This window comes from Astatotilapia calliptera, chromosome 18 (genome assembly GCF_964374335.1).
Source record: "Astatotilapia calliptera chromosome 18, fAstCal68.1, whole genome shotgun sequence".
Taxonomy (NCBI): domain Eukaryota; kingdom Metazoa; phylum Chordata; class Actinopteri; order Cichliformes; family Cichlidae; genus Astatotilapia; species Astatotilapia calliptera.
The window spans coordinates 32,761,326-32,776,194 of record NC_137439.1 but is presented as its reverse complement, the minus strand read 5'-3'; the positions used below and the strand labels follow the sequence as shown (position 1 = coordinate 32,776,194).

The window sequence follows — 14,869 nt, the reverse complement described above, 5'->3', positions numbered from 1 at the left end:
CCATGGGTGATTTCCCACTGGAGCAGTCTCGTGACGGCACCCTACGTCCTAGGCACCCTAGATACTGACTGACCAGGGCACGTCGTTTATGTCTCGTACACTGCGGGAACTGTACGAATTACTGGGCATTAAATCTATTCGGACCAGCGTCTACCACCCTCAGACTGACGGGCTGGTGGAGCGGCTGAATAAGACCTTAAAGTCCATGATTCGGAAGTTCATTAACGAGGATGAACGCAATTGGGATCACTGGCTAGACCCTCTGTTATTCGCGGTGCGGGAGGTGCCCCAGGCCTCCACGGGATTTTCTCCCTTTGAACTGCTGTTCGGCAGGAGGCCACGTGGGGTGCTCGACCTGATTAAAGAAAGCTGGGAGGACGGTCCGAGCCCCGCCAAAAATGAGATTCAGTACGTGTTGGACCTGAGAGAAAACTCCACACTTTGGGGAGGTTGTCACGGGAGAATTTGCTCCAGGCTCAGCAGCGTCAGCAACACCTGTATAACAGAGGGGCTAGACTCAGGCGATTTTCACCGGGGGATAAAGTGCTTGTGTTACTCCCTTCTTCCAGCTCGAAGTTGCTCGCCAAGTGGCAAGGTCCCTTTGTGGTCACACGGCGTGTCGGGGACGTGGACTATGAGGTCGCTCGGTCGGACAGGGGAGGAGCCGCGCAGATTTATCACCTCAATCTCCTCAAACTGTGGCGACAGGTCGAAACCGCTTCTCTGGTGAGCCTGGTGAAGGAGAGAGATGAGTTGGGGCCTGAGGTGCCAAATTCTATCATTCCCACCTCCCTCCCTTGTGATGACCATCTCACACAGGCCCAGAGAGCGGACGTTGTCGCGTTGCAACAGCGCTTTGCGGACGTGTTCTCCCCCCTGCCCGGCCGGACGTCCCTCATCGAGCACCATTTCGTGACGCAGCCCGGCGTGACGGTGCGTTCACGGCCCTACAGGCTCCCGGAGCATAAGCGAAAAATCGTGCAGAGGGAATTGGCGGAAATGCTGAGGATGGGAGTAATAGAAGAGTCGCACAGCGCCTGGTGCCGAAGAAGGATGGGTCTATACGGTTCTGTGTCGACTATCGCAGGGTGAACGAAGTGTCACGCTTTGATGCCTACCCCATGCCTCGGGTCGACGAGCTCCTGGACCGGTTAGGCACGGCCCGCTTTTTCACGACGCTGGACTTAACCAAGGGCTATTGGCAGATTCCCTTGTCTGCCGAGGCCAGGGAGAAAACGGCCTTCTCCACTCCGTACGGTTTGTACCAGTTCGTGACACTCCCGTTCGGCCTGTTCGGGGCCCCGGCCACTTTCCAGCGTCTCATGGACCGGGTACTGCGTCCGCACGCGGCGTATGCTGCCGCCTACCTGGATGACGTGATCATCCACAGCGACACCTGGGCGGAGCATGTGCTGCGGGTGGCCGCGGTCCTGGAGTCCCTGAGGGGGGCGGGGCTCACGGCCAATCCGACGAAGTGCGCGGTTGGACGGAGGGAGGTGCAGTATCTGGGGTACCACCTGGGGGGCGGGCAGGTGCGGCCACAGGTGGAGAAGACGGCGGCTATCGCATCCTGCCCGCGCCCCAGGACGAAAAAGGAGGTGAGACGGTTCTTGGGGTTGGCGGGTTACTATCGTCGCTTTGTGCCGGGGTTTGCGCAGCTAACCAGCCCCCTGACCGATCTCACTCGAAAGGGTGCCCCGGATCTGGTCCACTGGACGGGGCCGTGCCAGGCGGCGTTTGTGCGAGTGAAAAACGCTCTCTGTGGGGAGCCGCTGCTTCACACTCCTAACTTTTCCCTCCCGTTTGTTCTGCAGACTGACGCCTCGGACAGAGGGCTGGGAGCCGTTTTGTCTCAGCAGGTGAGGGGAGCTGACCGCCCTGTCCTGTACATCAGCCGGAAGCTAGCGGAGCGCGAGCGCCGGTACAGCACCGTGGAGAAGGAGTGCCTGGCCATCCGGTGGGCGGTCGGCTCCCTGCGCTATTACCTCCTGGGACGCTCATTCACCCTCTGTTCGGACCACGCCCCGCTGCAGTGGCTCCACCGCATGAAAGATGCCAACGCCCGGATCACCCGGTGGTATCTGGCATTGCAGCCCTTTAAGTTCAAGGTGATCCATAGGCCAGGGGCACAGATGGCGGTGGCCGATTTCCTCTCTCGCTTGCGAGGGGGGGAGTTGGCTCGGCCGGACGGCTCCCCGGCCTCGAACGGGCGGTGGGGGTGTGTGGCGGAGGCGTGGCCCCGGGCGCAGCTGCCGGGGAGGAGTGGAGCAGAAGGCTCAACAGGGCGGCGCTGCGAGGCCGGTAAGAACAGCTGATGGTGTTTATGTACTGATGATGGTCTCCCTCCGCTGAGTCAGCTGAGTCAGCTGTCGAAACAAACAATTCAATAAATGTGGAAATTGGCAGTACATACCTGCGTGTGCGTGTATTTGTGCCTGGTGTATTCCACAGTGGTCACACCAGATACTGACCGGTTCTGGGTCCCCAGACCCCCAATAGCGCAAAAAACTGCACATTCCAGGGTGGCCTTTTGTTGTGGGCAGTCTGAGGTACACCTGTGCACTACTCATGATGTCAGATCAGCATCCTGATGTGGCACACCTGTGAGGTGGGATGGATTATCTCAATATAGCAGATGTGCCCACTACCACACATTTGGACTGATTTGTGACCACTGTTTGGGAGGGATGGTTATATTGTGTATCTGGAATGAATTTTAGGTCTCTACGTCCATCCCATGGGGAATGGGAGCAGTAACAAAGGTGTTGCGTTTATATTTTTGTTGAGTGTATGATAAAGGAAATTAACAATTGTTTAAAATCCTACAAGAAATCAGCTGGGTTAGAAATGCCAAATGTCAAGAATTTTACTTCACAGTCTTCTCAATTAAATCGCAAGTGCTAAAAATGTATTTTTACTTGAAGCCTTAAAAATAGCCTAAAATAAAATATGACTCTTTTAGAGTCTGCTTGTTCAAAAATAAGAGCATTCTAAAAAAAAAAAATCCCAAATGCTTTACCATGTGCTTCCTTTTCTTTCCAGGATTACAAGATGTCCTGCCAGAGTTTCTGCGTGGGCGTTTTGTGGAGGCAGCCCTCAGCTACGTGGCATGCAACTCGGAGGGCGAGTTGCTCTGTCGCAACAATGACTGCTGGTGCCGGTGCTCTCCTCGCTTCCCAGAATGCAACTGTCCTTTTGCTGACATCAAGGTCATGGAGGAGAACCTGGAAAAGAGCAAAGAGGCGTGGAACAACTTCAACCAAGAGTTCATGGAATCAGGTATGGGTTCATGTTTCTAAGCAAGCTGTTGAGCTGCAGTTGAGCTATAAAGAGGTTGCGCTGAAGAATGCTTTGGTTTCGTTTCTGAACTGCTTTGGAAGAAAAATGCTTCACTTAACATCTGAATGCTTATAAAAGGTTTGTATGGCGATTCAAAAGCCTGCTGATAACTAATGCAAGATGTATTTTGGCGGTAAGTCTGCGGTGTGGTGTTTTGAGTTTGATTCTCAGATGCTATATGTCTTGTCACTGTTGTCGTTGTGATGAAACCTGTAACACTTATGGGAACAACTTTAACATCCATCGAAGAATATGTTCCACTTGACTTGGATCTTTGAGGTTCAGGTTTTTTTTTCTTCCAGCAGATATGTATGTAACACATTCAACACACAGCTAGTGTGAGCCACTTACAGTCCAGAAGACAATTATCCTTCTATGCATTTAGTAAATCTAAAATAATATTTGAATATTTATAGACCACACCAGTCTGCTTTAGCACACAGTGTTGGAACCACAATCGTACACTGTCCAAAAAAACTAAAACATATTTTTTGTTCATATTTCAGCATAATTAGCATTACACTTGAGAATCAAAAAGACTCACAGTATGTCTATTTAATGCTTGCTTGGAGCTGCAATGAAATAGTTGGATAACCAGCAAGAGTGCAGTGCACTCAGCACTAGCAGCAATTTAATTTCAGAAAGAAGCTTGAAGAAATATTGTTCAACAAATGAGTTGATACTGAATTGTTCTGCTCTTTAAACCTCTTAGATACAAAACAAATATTCAATGAATTACAAATCCTTAGAGTATTTGTGGTTTTTATGCAGATTCGTTTTCTTTAGTTTTGACATTACTTAGCAACATTTTCCACACAGCTATAATAACACTGAAAATCTTATTTGCTGGCCTTGCATTGAGGTAGGCTGTACAGAAAGGATGAGCTGTGGACAGCTGGACAGGGAGCGTGTTGCACAAGTTTGTTCGGTTCCAGTACCAGATGTAGATGCAGCAGGTGGGGTGGTGATGATTTATTCCTCCAAGCTGGAAGCAGTTTATGCTCAGTAACACTCTGGTTATACAGTGTGTACCTGTGAAGTGTTGCTATGATTATGTTCATAATTAGTCAGTTTGCAAGTTTCTGACAGACCAAAACAATAAGTTGGTACTCGGTTCACAGCTCAGTTAATGCAAACTTCATCAACAGCCTGATATACTCACTAAACACTTAAGTATGTACTTCTTGTTAGTAAGAGTTTGGATCCCCTGTATCTTCTGAATTGCCTTAATTCTTTGTTGTATAGATTCAACAAGGGGGATTTTGGTCAGTTTGGTTCATTGGTCTGAGATCTGGTGACTGTGTGGTCATTTGAGTGGAGCGAACTGACTGAAGTGGCACCATCTGCTCCAAGGTTTAACATGTTGTATGCTCAGAGATGCTCTTCTGATAAGCAGAGATGTTGTTTTCTGGCAACCACTTGATTGTAGAAAGCGGTCATTTGAATGTTTGCCTTTATTTCAGATCAAAGCAGTCTGGCCACTCTACTCTGACCTCTGACATTATCTATCTAAACCTTAAAGTGACTTTGTAGTTTTACTTTTCAGTGACCAAGAATTAGTACCTAACATCATTAGACGAGTGATTTTAATACTGTGGCTGGTCAGAATATAGTAGGAAAGAATGAAAAGTATGTATACAAGTAATGATACTTTTATTGCAAATACAGCAAAGTATAATTAAAAGTAGGCTGTTCTGTGTAACATCTAGAAAACCGCTGTTCTTTGTAAATAATTAAAAAAGTTAGAAAACATTGCTACATTTTTTAATTATTTCAATTTAGATAGTATTGTGTTAGTAATATTTTTAGCAAGCTAAAGTTAACTAGATTTACATTTATTTGCAGCATTAATTGATCCAAGTAGATCAGCAGAATGCAGGCAGAGACATCATTAAAGTTTGAATGCGCTAGCTTACATTATCCACTCAAATCAGTATTTTGCTAGCAGCAATGCAAGCTAAGGCAAGCAGCATTAGCTTACACTAATGCTAATGCTGTAATGTGGATCCTCAAAGACAGAGCAATGTTCCCGAGCCTTAAATCTAAAGCCAGTGCAGAAGTACCTTAAATTTCAAATTGGTGGCAATGACCAGCGGCGGCGGGGACACTCCTCTTTATACTTAAAGAAGGTGTATTTAAGTTTTTGAGCAATTTTTGATTTATGGCCTCAGTAATCACTTTCCTAATGGGTTTATGGTTGCAGTTTGCTCATACCGTATTTTAACTTTTGATTGCATGAGGATACTTTGGAACCACAGACTATAAGCACTGTCATTACTGAGGTTTACACGATTTATATAGAAAATATGCATCTGGGCACAGTGAGGAAAGTATGTAGTTATTAAAAAAGTTAAATGTTGTCTCAATCTATGTGCAAATGATAGGCACACAATACATTTGATGTTACTTTGTAGAATTTAGTATTTAAGCCGGTGCTGTATAAACATAATGTAGTACAATCATAGTCCAGATTAAAAATTTGATTTACTGCCAATAAAAGTTTTTGAAACTTGAAAATTTTCAAAAACAACAAACAAAAAATAAAAACACAGAAGCTACAGAATACATGAAAAGCTTGTTCATCACTGCCAAAATTTCTGGCCATAACCATGGTTTCTGACCAATTTACAGGAAAGTGAAGGTTATACTTGAGCATGCTGAGAAACAATGAGAGAGCCTCAATCAGGTTAACAATCTCACTCTTGTTGTTTTCCAGCAAGCCGACCTATTCGTCATAGAAAGCAAGACACAGGTGTGTCATATAATGATGGCAATGATGCAGAATAACTCGGACATCATTTCCTAAACTGGATAAAGCATTGTTTTTTTTTCTCCTTTGCTACATCTCAACACATCACCAGCTCACTTCTTAATGACTTGGAATATGTAGGCAGAATTTAATTGGAGACGGGTTTCTGGCAGTTTTTTTGTGAGCATCTTGAGTTTTCTCACAGAGATTAGCAGATTGTGTGTGTGTGTGCTGACATATAGGTTGAAATTGCTCTTTAAGTGACATTATGTTGCTAAACAGCATTTTTGTGCATTCACTTAGGCTCATTTTGACAGCACCTGACTTTGCAAGGTTTCTTTTACTTCCTTTTGCTGCGTGTTAAGTCTTTATAAAGAGGCGCTGACAAGGAGCACAGACAGGAGGAGGATGTGTAATTGCATGGCTTTTCTTGTTCTGCTGACTTTATGGGTTTTGTCAGGAGCTTAACTTTGTGTTGTTTGTCATAGAATATGAGGCCTTTAGTACATCTGCAGCCCTGTGTGTTTGAGTAATGAGCTAAGAAAATATCCGGAAAGGCTCCCCAGTTTGTAACACACCAACAAAGGGCAGACCAAAGCACAGGCAGGCATAGATTGCTCAGCCACAGGCATGACTGCATTCAGGGGATCATCAAAGTTTTATCTAATTTTAGGGAACACTCACAATCCAATTTCACGTTCACACACTACCAGTCACCTAGCATGAGGCGAGTTGGGATGAAAAATGAATGCAGAAAAAAGAGAGGAGGCTAATCTACATGACAAATATTGTTTGACTTTCAGAGCTTTAAGAGCAGGTGTTAGTATTCATTGTCTCTCCCTCTTTCTCTCTTGCTAGTTTTTCAGCAACTTTTCACTCGAACACGAACACACACACACACACACACACACACACACACACACAGACACACACACACACACACACACACACACACACACACACACACACACACAAAGTGGATTCTAGCTTCTGGGGTTGTCTAGGAAGTTGGGCTGAATCTCGTCTGCTGGGACAGGCTGATAAATTTATTGTGGCGAGAGGAAAACAACTGGGAGGTTGGTGTGTGTGACAGATTGCTCATGTGTGTGTCAGAGAGACAGAAGGAGGACATAGAAGAGACTACATCACTGTGTGTGCCAAACAAAAGAGGAGAATAATACCCTCGAACCTCAGCCAATTGCAATTTGAAAACCAAAGTCCCAAAGCTAGGTTGATAGCTAGCTACAATCACACACATACACACACACACACACACACGTACATCACAAGAGCTCTCTGTTCTAAGGCTCTTCTCTCTCTCTGATAGATCTTATGCAAGGTTTTGGGAGGCAAGATGTCCCAGGAAGGTGTGAATAAGTTGGAACATCACACCTTTGGTTTCGTGAAATTGGAAAACACTACCAGCTTTAAGGCTCAGCACCAGATCCTCTAATACCTTGACTTCATGGTGTGTTTATGAAATTGAAGTGACATATTTGTAATACAGTGCTGTAATTTATGTGTCCTCTGTCACAGGCTTAAAAGTTGGTACAGAGTAGTTTTGCCTTGATACAATACTGCTTACTTCTATTTTCTCAGTGTCTGATTGGCCATCTTTTGTGACAGTACATACACTACTAAACAAACATATATAATCATATTTCCACAAACAGTGACCAGAGGCTTTATTTTCCCCAGCCACATAAGATAAAGGCCTTATAAGCCTCTACTTAAAGCTAAAATGTAATTAGTGGTAGGATTTTAATTTCTCCCTGTTTAATCAGTGTAACTGATCATATGTTGGTCCAGGGTTTTTCTTTGATCTACTCTAATTTGCCCTCTTAAACTCGGGACATTATAGTTTCAAATGTAAAGCCCTCCAGTAGTTTAGTGAGGCATCTCCAGACTGGTACACTCAGATGGGAGTAATGATGACAAAGAAAAATAAATCAGAATGAAGGAACGAGATGCCACCACTGTGCCAGTGTGAACACAGCACAGCACGATTACATTGCTGAAATGATTTAATTAGAAGCTGTTTAAGGCATCTTAGCTGGTAACCCTGACCCTAATGAAAACGTTTTGGGTGTGTTTAAGTTAAAATGATTGCTTTCATTGGTCCCTGGTTGCCAAGATTTCTGACAACAACTTAATAAAAACAATAATTCTACATTCTGATTGCCTTGGGTTGGTGCTTCATTTGCATATTGCAGGGTTAGATTTGGGGTTGTCAGCAGTGATGACAGTAATGAGAGGGTAAAGGAAAGAAAGTTGAATTCTTAAAATTATGCTTCAGATTCTTAACATAGTCAGTGATCTCCAAAATTGTTCAGTCAATAACACCGTAGTTAACAGAAGATCGATATTTTATTATGATATTTGGTGGCCTGTCTCTCTTTTGGGACATTCTGCCCTTCCACAGAATATTGAAGAATATTGCAGCAGCAGGATGGCAACACAAAACAAAGCAAGCACTGATGACAACAGACATGACACTGATACAAAGTCAGATACAAAATTTGATGCCATCAGCCGATCTAATGTGGTGGCATTTCAGTTTGACTCATGGCCTTGTGATTTGATCAGAAAAGGGAAAGAAACTGTATGTTTGTTGTTTTTTATAAATCCCCCAAACCCAAAAGTCAACACTAAGTTTGTGTCATTGTGCCCAACGTTCAGAGCTCTTCTGCTGAGGGAAACCAGAGAGTCACAGATAAAAAGTAGCAACTGATTCCCTGTTTTATATTTCTGGGCAATTTATGTGGGAATGATTCCAAGTAAACTACAATGTATACGTAATATAAGTACAGGGCTGGTCACATTAAGTTAAAATGAAACAAAATGAATCATTCATGTATCCAAGCAGTTTTGAATAGCCTGATACTCCTCCCAGCATTGTTATAAGCAATCAGAAACCCCCCAGTGATCCATGACTTTAGAAGATAATTAACTGAACTGAGCCAACACAGGTGACACAACACTACAGTGACACATGGACTGAAGTGCCAGCCTTAAGAGCCAATTTTATAATGAAATTCTGATAGGGTTTAGAATTAGCATATCATAAGAATGTTCCACTCAACAAACAACCCATTAAGCTGGATCTTTACGGTATTAGCACAGCTGATGTGATGAATGTGAGTTCTTGGCCCACCATATATGTTGCAGGGAGTTAGGAAACGAATGAGGTCACTCATACATGAAACGTAAGATGGAGCTTCTTGGTAATTAAGATTCAATTCCCTGCTCCAGGGGTGGATAGTAGGTAGTGTAAACTCCCTACTGAGAGAAAGTCAGAGTTTTAAAAAAAAGGAAAAAGTTCAAGTAAGTGTTTCATTTTCTGCTGTGTTCAGTTCAGGTGAGAGACTGACACATGACATGCGAATAATTAACCAGAATAATGTTCAGGTGAATGGCCCCATACTTTAAATACTTTACAATCATTCTATTTTAAAAAAGGAAACCATTAAATTCAAAGTCCAGTTCTTTTGATTCTGCTAAGCATACACCAACTACAACATTTCGGCAACACAAGAATTTCCAACTGCATATGGAGGTGAAGGCAACTCTTTCATGCACATTGTGCTCGCACTCTAAACATTGACTTTTTCACCTGTTAGTCTGACATTGCACTCCAAATGACTTCCTCACAAGAGACAAACACTGAGAGCAATTTAGAGGTAAAAGCAGTCTTCAAAGCCTAATAAAATGTGCAGAATATCTGTTCTCATGTGCTGAGTGGCTCAGGAGGTAGAGCAGGTCATTAATCAGAAGGTTGGTGGTTTGATTCCTGGCGACTTCAGTCTATGTGCTAAGGATACATTAGCGCTGAGTATCTTTCTCTTTCCTTGAGAAAGAACGCATCATTAATTCTGAATGTGTTCATGTGAGTGTGAATGCTAACGAGAAAGCACTTAGAATGTGGCCCGCATAGCTTTGTGGGAATGAGACAGTTTGTATAAAGCGATTTGAGAGCTTAAGTAGAAACGCATCATATAAGAACCACTCCAAGAACCACTCCATTTACTAATTAAAATGAGGCATATAGTATATGGACAAAATGGATATCTACACATTGAAGAGACTGTATGCCGTGAATCTCCTGCACATAGCTTTGAAGCTGAAGTTAATGTTAGAGTAGCTGGCAACTTTCATGCACAATGCAGCTCAACACACGGTGACTTGTGTGGGCACTTTGCTCCCGAGTTGATGTGGTTCCTAAACACTTCCACTTAATACCACTTACAGTTTATCATGGAACATCTAGGAGAGAAGTAATTTCCTAAAGTGACCTGACCTGCAGTGGTGGCATCCTGTTACAATACCACAACTGAATTGCATGAGTTCTTTACAATGTGTACAACATGATCTGGCTGACGACAACAACAAAAGTGACAAAGCACCTAAAAGCTCTTATATAAAAAACAACTAAATACCAGGTTTGGGAGCATTAGCTACATCTCAGTATGACATCATTTGAAATGTTAAGCAGACATAAGAGACAGCAAAGAGCGTTACCGCTGTGCTGGTACAGAAATTTCTTTTGTAGGGGCGGCATTGGCAATGTGTTTAATAATGGTTAAAGTTTTAGGATGAGGGTTACATTTTTCATCAGAAACAAAGAGAATACAAACTGATGGTCATTGTGGTGCAGTAGTATGGATGAACAGTGGACACAAACAAACACCAACATGAAAGAAAGACAAGAAACCAAAACAAAGCTTCAGCATGAGAGTCACTGACAAGACTCCATTTACAGCACAAGATGAGTAATTTATATGTTTCTTAGTGGCTGGTAAACCATTTGCTACACTTGATTCAGCATTGAAACAATATGCAGAGACAAGTTTCAATATATGGCTGGAAGAAGACAACAAAACAGACTAAACTGCAACCAAGAGTGTTTCAGACAACATTCAGCAGAGTTCAGTAGGGAGGGGTCATTGTTAGGAACTGAACACCGCACAGCAGAATGGAATCCCAGCGGTGATAGGAATTAGGCCAGGATCCTGTGGAGTCTAGGAGAGGTGGAGATTGGAGGAGCTTGACAGCATGGGAAAGTGGAAGGGATATAAAAGTTAGATTAGCCACCTAACATCTGGGAAGCAGACAGATGTGTGACTACTGATCTTTCTTATTGAACTTTGGCATAAGCTTCATTTTAGTCATTAACACGCTACACTGTTTGAATGAATTTCCTACCAAAAATCAAGATTCTAAACTTAAACATACGCACTGAAATCGTACTTGGTTTAATAGTGACACATTTTGACTCATTATTGAAAATTGGAGTCAGGAACACTGTAAGCCCAGAATATGTAGCAAAGATGTAAAAGCTTAGCTTAAAGGCATCCACATAAAATGGTGTACAAGAGAATGACAAGGACCGTGTCTCTTCCGATAAGAGGAAATACAGCACTGCAGCCCATTGAAAAGACAAGAGCCTCAGCAAACACAGGAGAGGCTTCAGCAGCTAACAGAGACTCTATACGTCATCACTTAACCAGCATTATGAGTCTTATCAAGTAGTAGCACATTGCTTTTTATTTTATTTACTCATTTTAATTTTAATTGTACTGTTTGATGTTGCCATGGACAATTCATGAAACAAAGGTGCTGTACTGATGTTGGTGTGTACTTGTCTGCAGGTTGTCTATATTTCTTGTGGAATATGATGAAGGCTTATCAGATTAAACTGTGATGGCAGATGTTACATAAAAGCTGCTACCATTATAGTTTTTATCTTATTTATATTTACTCCTCAGTAACAGGCTCATTACCGAACTTCAAACCTCTTTCCATATTGCAGTATGCTTTTCTTTCTCCAAGCAGTACAACCTCTGAGAGCTGTTGGCATGGCTGCAGACTCTTATCCTGTCTTTGTTTAGCATAAGTGGTGCGTATAAGCTGCATGTAGCATGTTTCTTTTAATTAGTTGACTAATAATGAAGCACTCCATATCGAGAATAGGAAGAAGAAAGACAGAAAACCTTTTATACACAGGTTACCATTGTGAGGACATACTGTACCTGCTGCATCACAACACCAGTCACAATGTTAATTGGATATGCTGAGTGAAGTTGGTAGTAACCATTAAGTAGGCTAGAAATACTGAGGGGAAAAGTATGACACTGACTAGATAGTTCTTTACCAAAGAAAAGGTTTGTTTCTTTTTAGTATGTTTGAGTCATACACACACATCAAACACAGTCTGGCTGTCCACGTGGCAGGATGCAGGTACACTGCAGAGTGAGGCTTCGCTAAAAGGAAACCTTCTCTGCTTAAGCATACATAAGCAGAGAAACAGTGTGTGTGATTCAAAGCTCATCAACAAGGGACACCTTTAACTTCTGGCAGAAGCACAACAGCATCTACTTGGAGTCATTAACTCGTTTAAATGCTCTGCATGGTAACACAGAGCAGCAGCAAAGGAATATGAAGTCATTTTCAGAGAACAGATGCTTCCTGTGGTGCAAACACTATTTCTCTTCAAGGCCAGATTCCAAATGGAGTCTAGCTTTAAATGTGGTCAAATAGAACAACAGCGCACTCACAAATACCAGTTTACTACAGTTCTTTCATTCACTGGCTGATGGAGTTCACAAAAAAGCGAAGCTAGAGAAGGGTTGATGGGTGGGTCAGCAAAATGTGTAATTTTGAAAATTTTACTTGAAAATGGGTATAATGGATGAAAACTAAACCGCAGTTTTCAACATTTTACTCAGTGGTTATCAGAATTTAGAAGCAATTGCAGATCTAAATATCCCTTTATTTTATGAGCTTGTAGTGAGAACTGCAGTGGTTTTTGCATTTGCTCAGTAATTTGCCATCAAACCTTGCAGGAAATTGAAAGCAGCACGGAAAACTGTCAGGCAACACAGAGAGCTGATGTGGACTTTAAAAAACATATATTTGGTAGTTCACCCACTAGCACCTTGCACATTGGAGGTTTTCATATGTGAATAAAAGCGCTGTGAGCTCTACACATACAAAATAGGATAGGAGGATGTTAGTGAAGTTCATGTAAAAGTTCATGTAAAAGATTCTAGTGTCAAGTGACTTTTTTTGGATTTTACACAAAGGATCTTAAAGTTATTCCATTTCTGGGTCATTATGAGATCAGCAACAGTGGCAAAAGTTTCAGGCATTCTTCTTTTTTACCCAAGTAAAAAGTGAAAAACTACAGGCTTACTCAAAGTCAGAAAGAATATTTTTACCAGCTATTACTGTGCAACACTAGCTGATCTTTATGCCATATTAACAAAATATTAGTACATGGGAATAGAGACTTTATTTTGACTTTGCTTCCTAACCAAAACAGAAAAAATCAACAGTTAAAGTGAGATTTGGCAGGTGGGGCACCCCAAGATTGGTTATAGTGGGTCAGTGTGGTTAAAAAATCACAACTCACAATCATTTCTCTGTGATAGGCTGACCTGTGCTGCTGCTGCCTTGAGCTGTACTGCTCTTTATGGATTTACACAACTGAATTCAACAAGATGTAACCCAATATCTCACAACCCATCTTGGCTAATTTTCCCTACACTCGAGTGTACTGTTTATATTGTCTTTACAACACAGTATGCCACCCATCAACCTTGAAGTAACATGAAGTTAGTAGAAGTCAGTTTGTTTTGAATGATGTTTCACAATATGAAAAAAACACGACTTCACTAACACAATACACAATGTTGGATATGAAAACGAGACCATTATACATCAGCTTTAAATTTACAGTTGGTCAAATGTCAGTCTGCACCTTTAAATATAGCCTCTCCTCTTCCTCTGCTCCCTCATTTTAGGCTCAAATCAGTTTGATATTTGTCTGAAGGCGCAAGTTAAAATGTGTTAAACCTAAAGTAACGTGCCTGTTTTGAAAATTTAAGGATTAGAAAGTTGTCAGAAAAAATAAATACCCATTTAATATAGAGATACCTGAAAATACTACTTAAGTAAACTAAAGAAGTGTTTGTGCTTTGTTGCTTCTCACCTCTGGAAATCAGTAAAATGTACTTTAACTGGCCTGAAAATGTATCTAAAAACCACTAAACTTAGCATCTTTCCCCTTTGCTGTAGTGCAAGTAAGCAAGCCCTATTTAATCATCATCGTCTTGTTACAACAGGCAGACATTTGTTACTGATTAATCTATAAATCCTGATTATGAAAGTGTATCTCTTTTTTTCTGTCTGTACACTTGTAATCCTCCTTTCAACTTCTTCGTTCTGCTTCATATCGCTCCTCTTGTAATTTTGTAGCGCAGGACAGATTGCCTAATTGTCTCTCTTCCTCCATCATGTTAATGAAAAAGAATCCCTGCAAGCTAACAGGAATCTGTCTGATCATTTGTACCACCTACAAATAATCCTGGCATGGATTCCACTCAGTGCTATCAGGACCCCACTGCTTTGAATCTCTGCCCATTTCCACCTTTATTGCTGTCATAAAGCATGCTGTGTCAGGGTGTAGATGTAGGTGATTTGTTAAAGCAAAAAAACAAGTAGGGTTCTTTTTTTCTTTTGTAGATGGATAGAAGGATGTAATCTGAAGATTTGGCAGCATTTACCCTCCTAATTTAATCTTCCTCATTTATTTCACAGGAGGAAATGTTTGGCAGAGGTAGTCTTTGCCTGTGCTACTAGTACTTTTTTCTTTTGTTTGTTTCTCTATTTCCCTCTACCTGTGCATCTCTGCATCTTCCTTGTGTACTGCAGGAATATCTATCTATCTATACACTACTGGTCAAAAGCTTTAGAATACCTCAATTGCTCCAGTTTTTTTTT

At 42.1% G+C, this 14,869-nt stretch overlaps 1 protein-coding gene across 1 annotated transcript in view; it reads left to right on the top strand.

Annotated features, from left to right (window-relative positions):
* brinp2 (bone morphogenetic protein/retinoic acid inducible neural-specific 2) overlaps positions 1-14,869 on the top strand; it is a 298,504-nt gene that overhangs the window by 208,628 nt on the left and 75,007 nt on the right. The window contains exon 6 of the mRNA XM_026148790.2: positions 3,043-3,279. Within this exon, the coding sequence (XP_026004575.2) occupies positions 3,043-3,279 (237 nt within the window). The remainder of the gene's footprint in view (positions 1-3,042; positions 3,280-14,869) is intronic.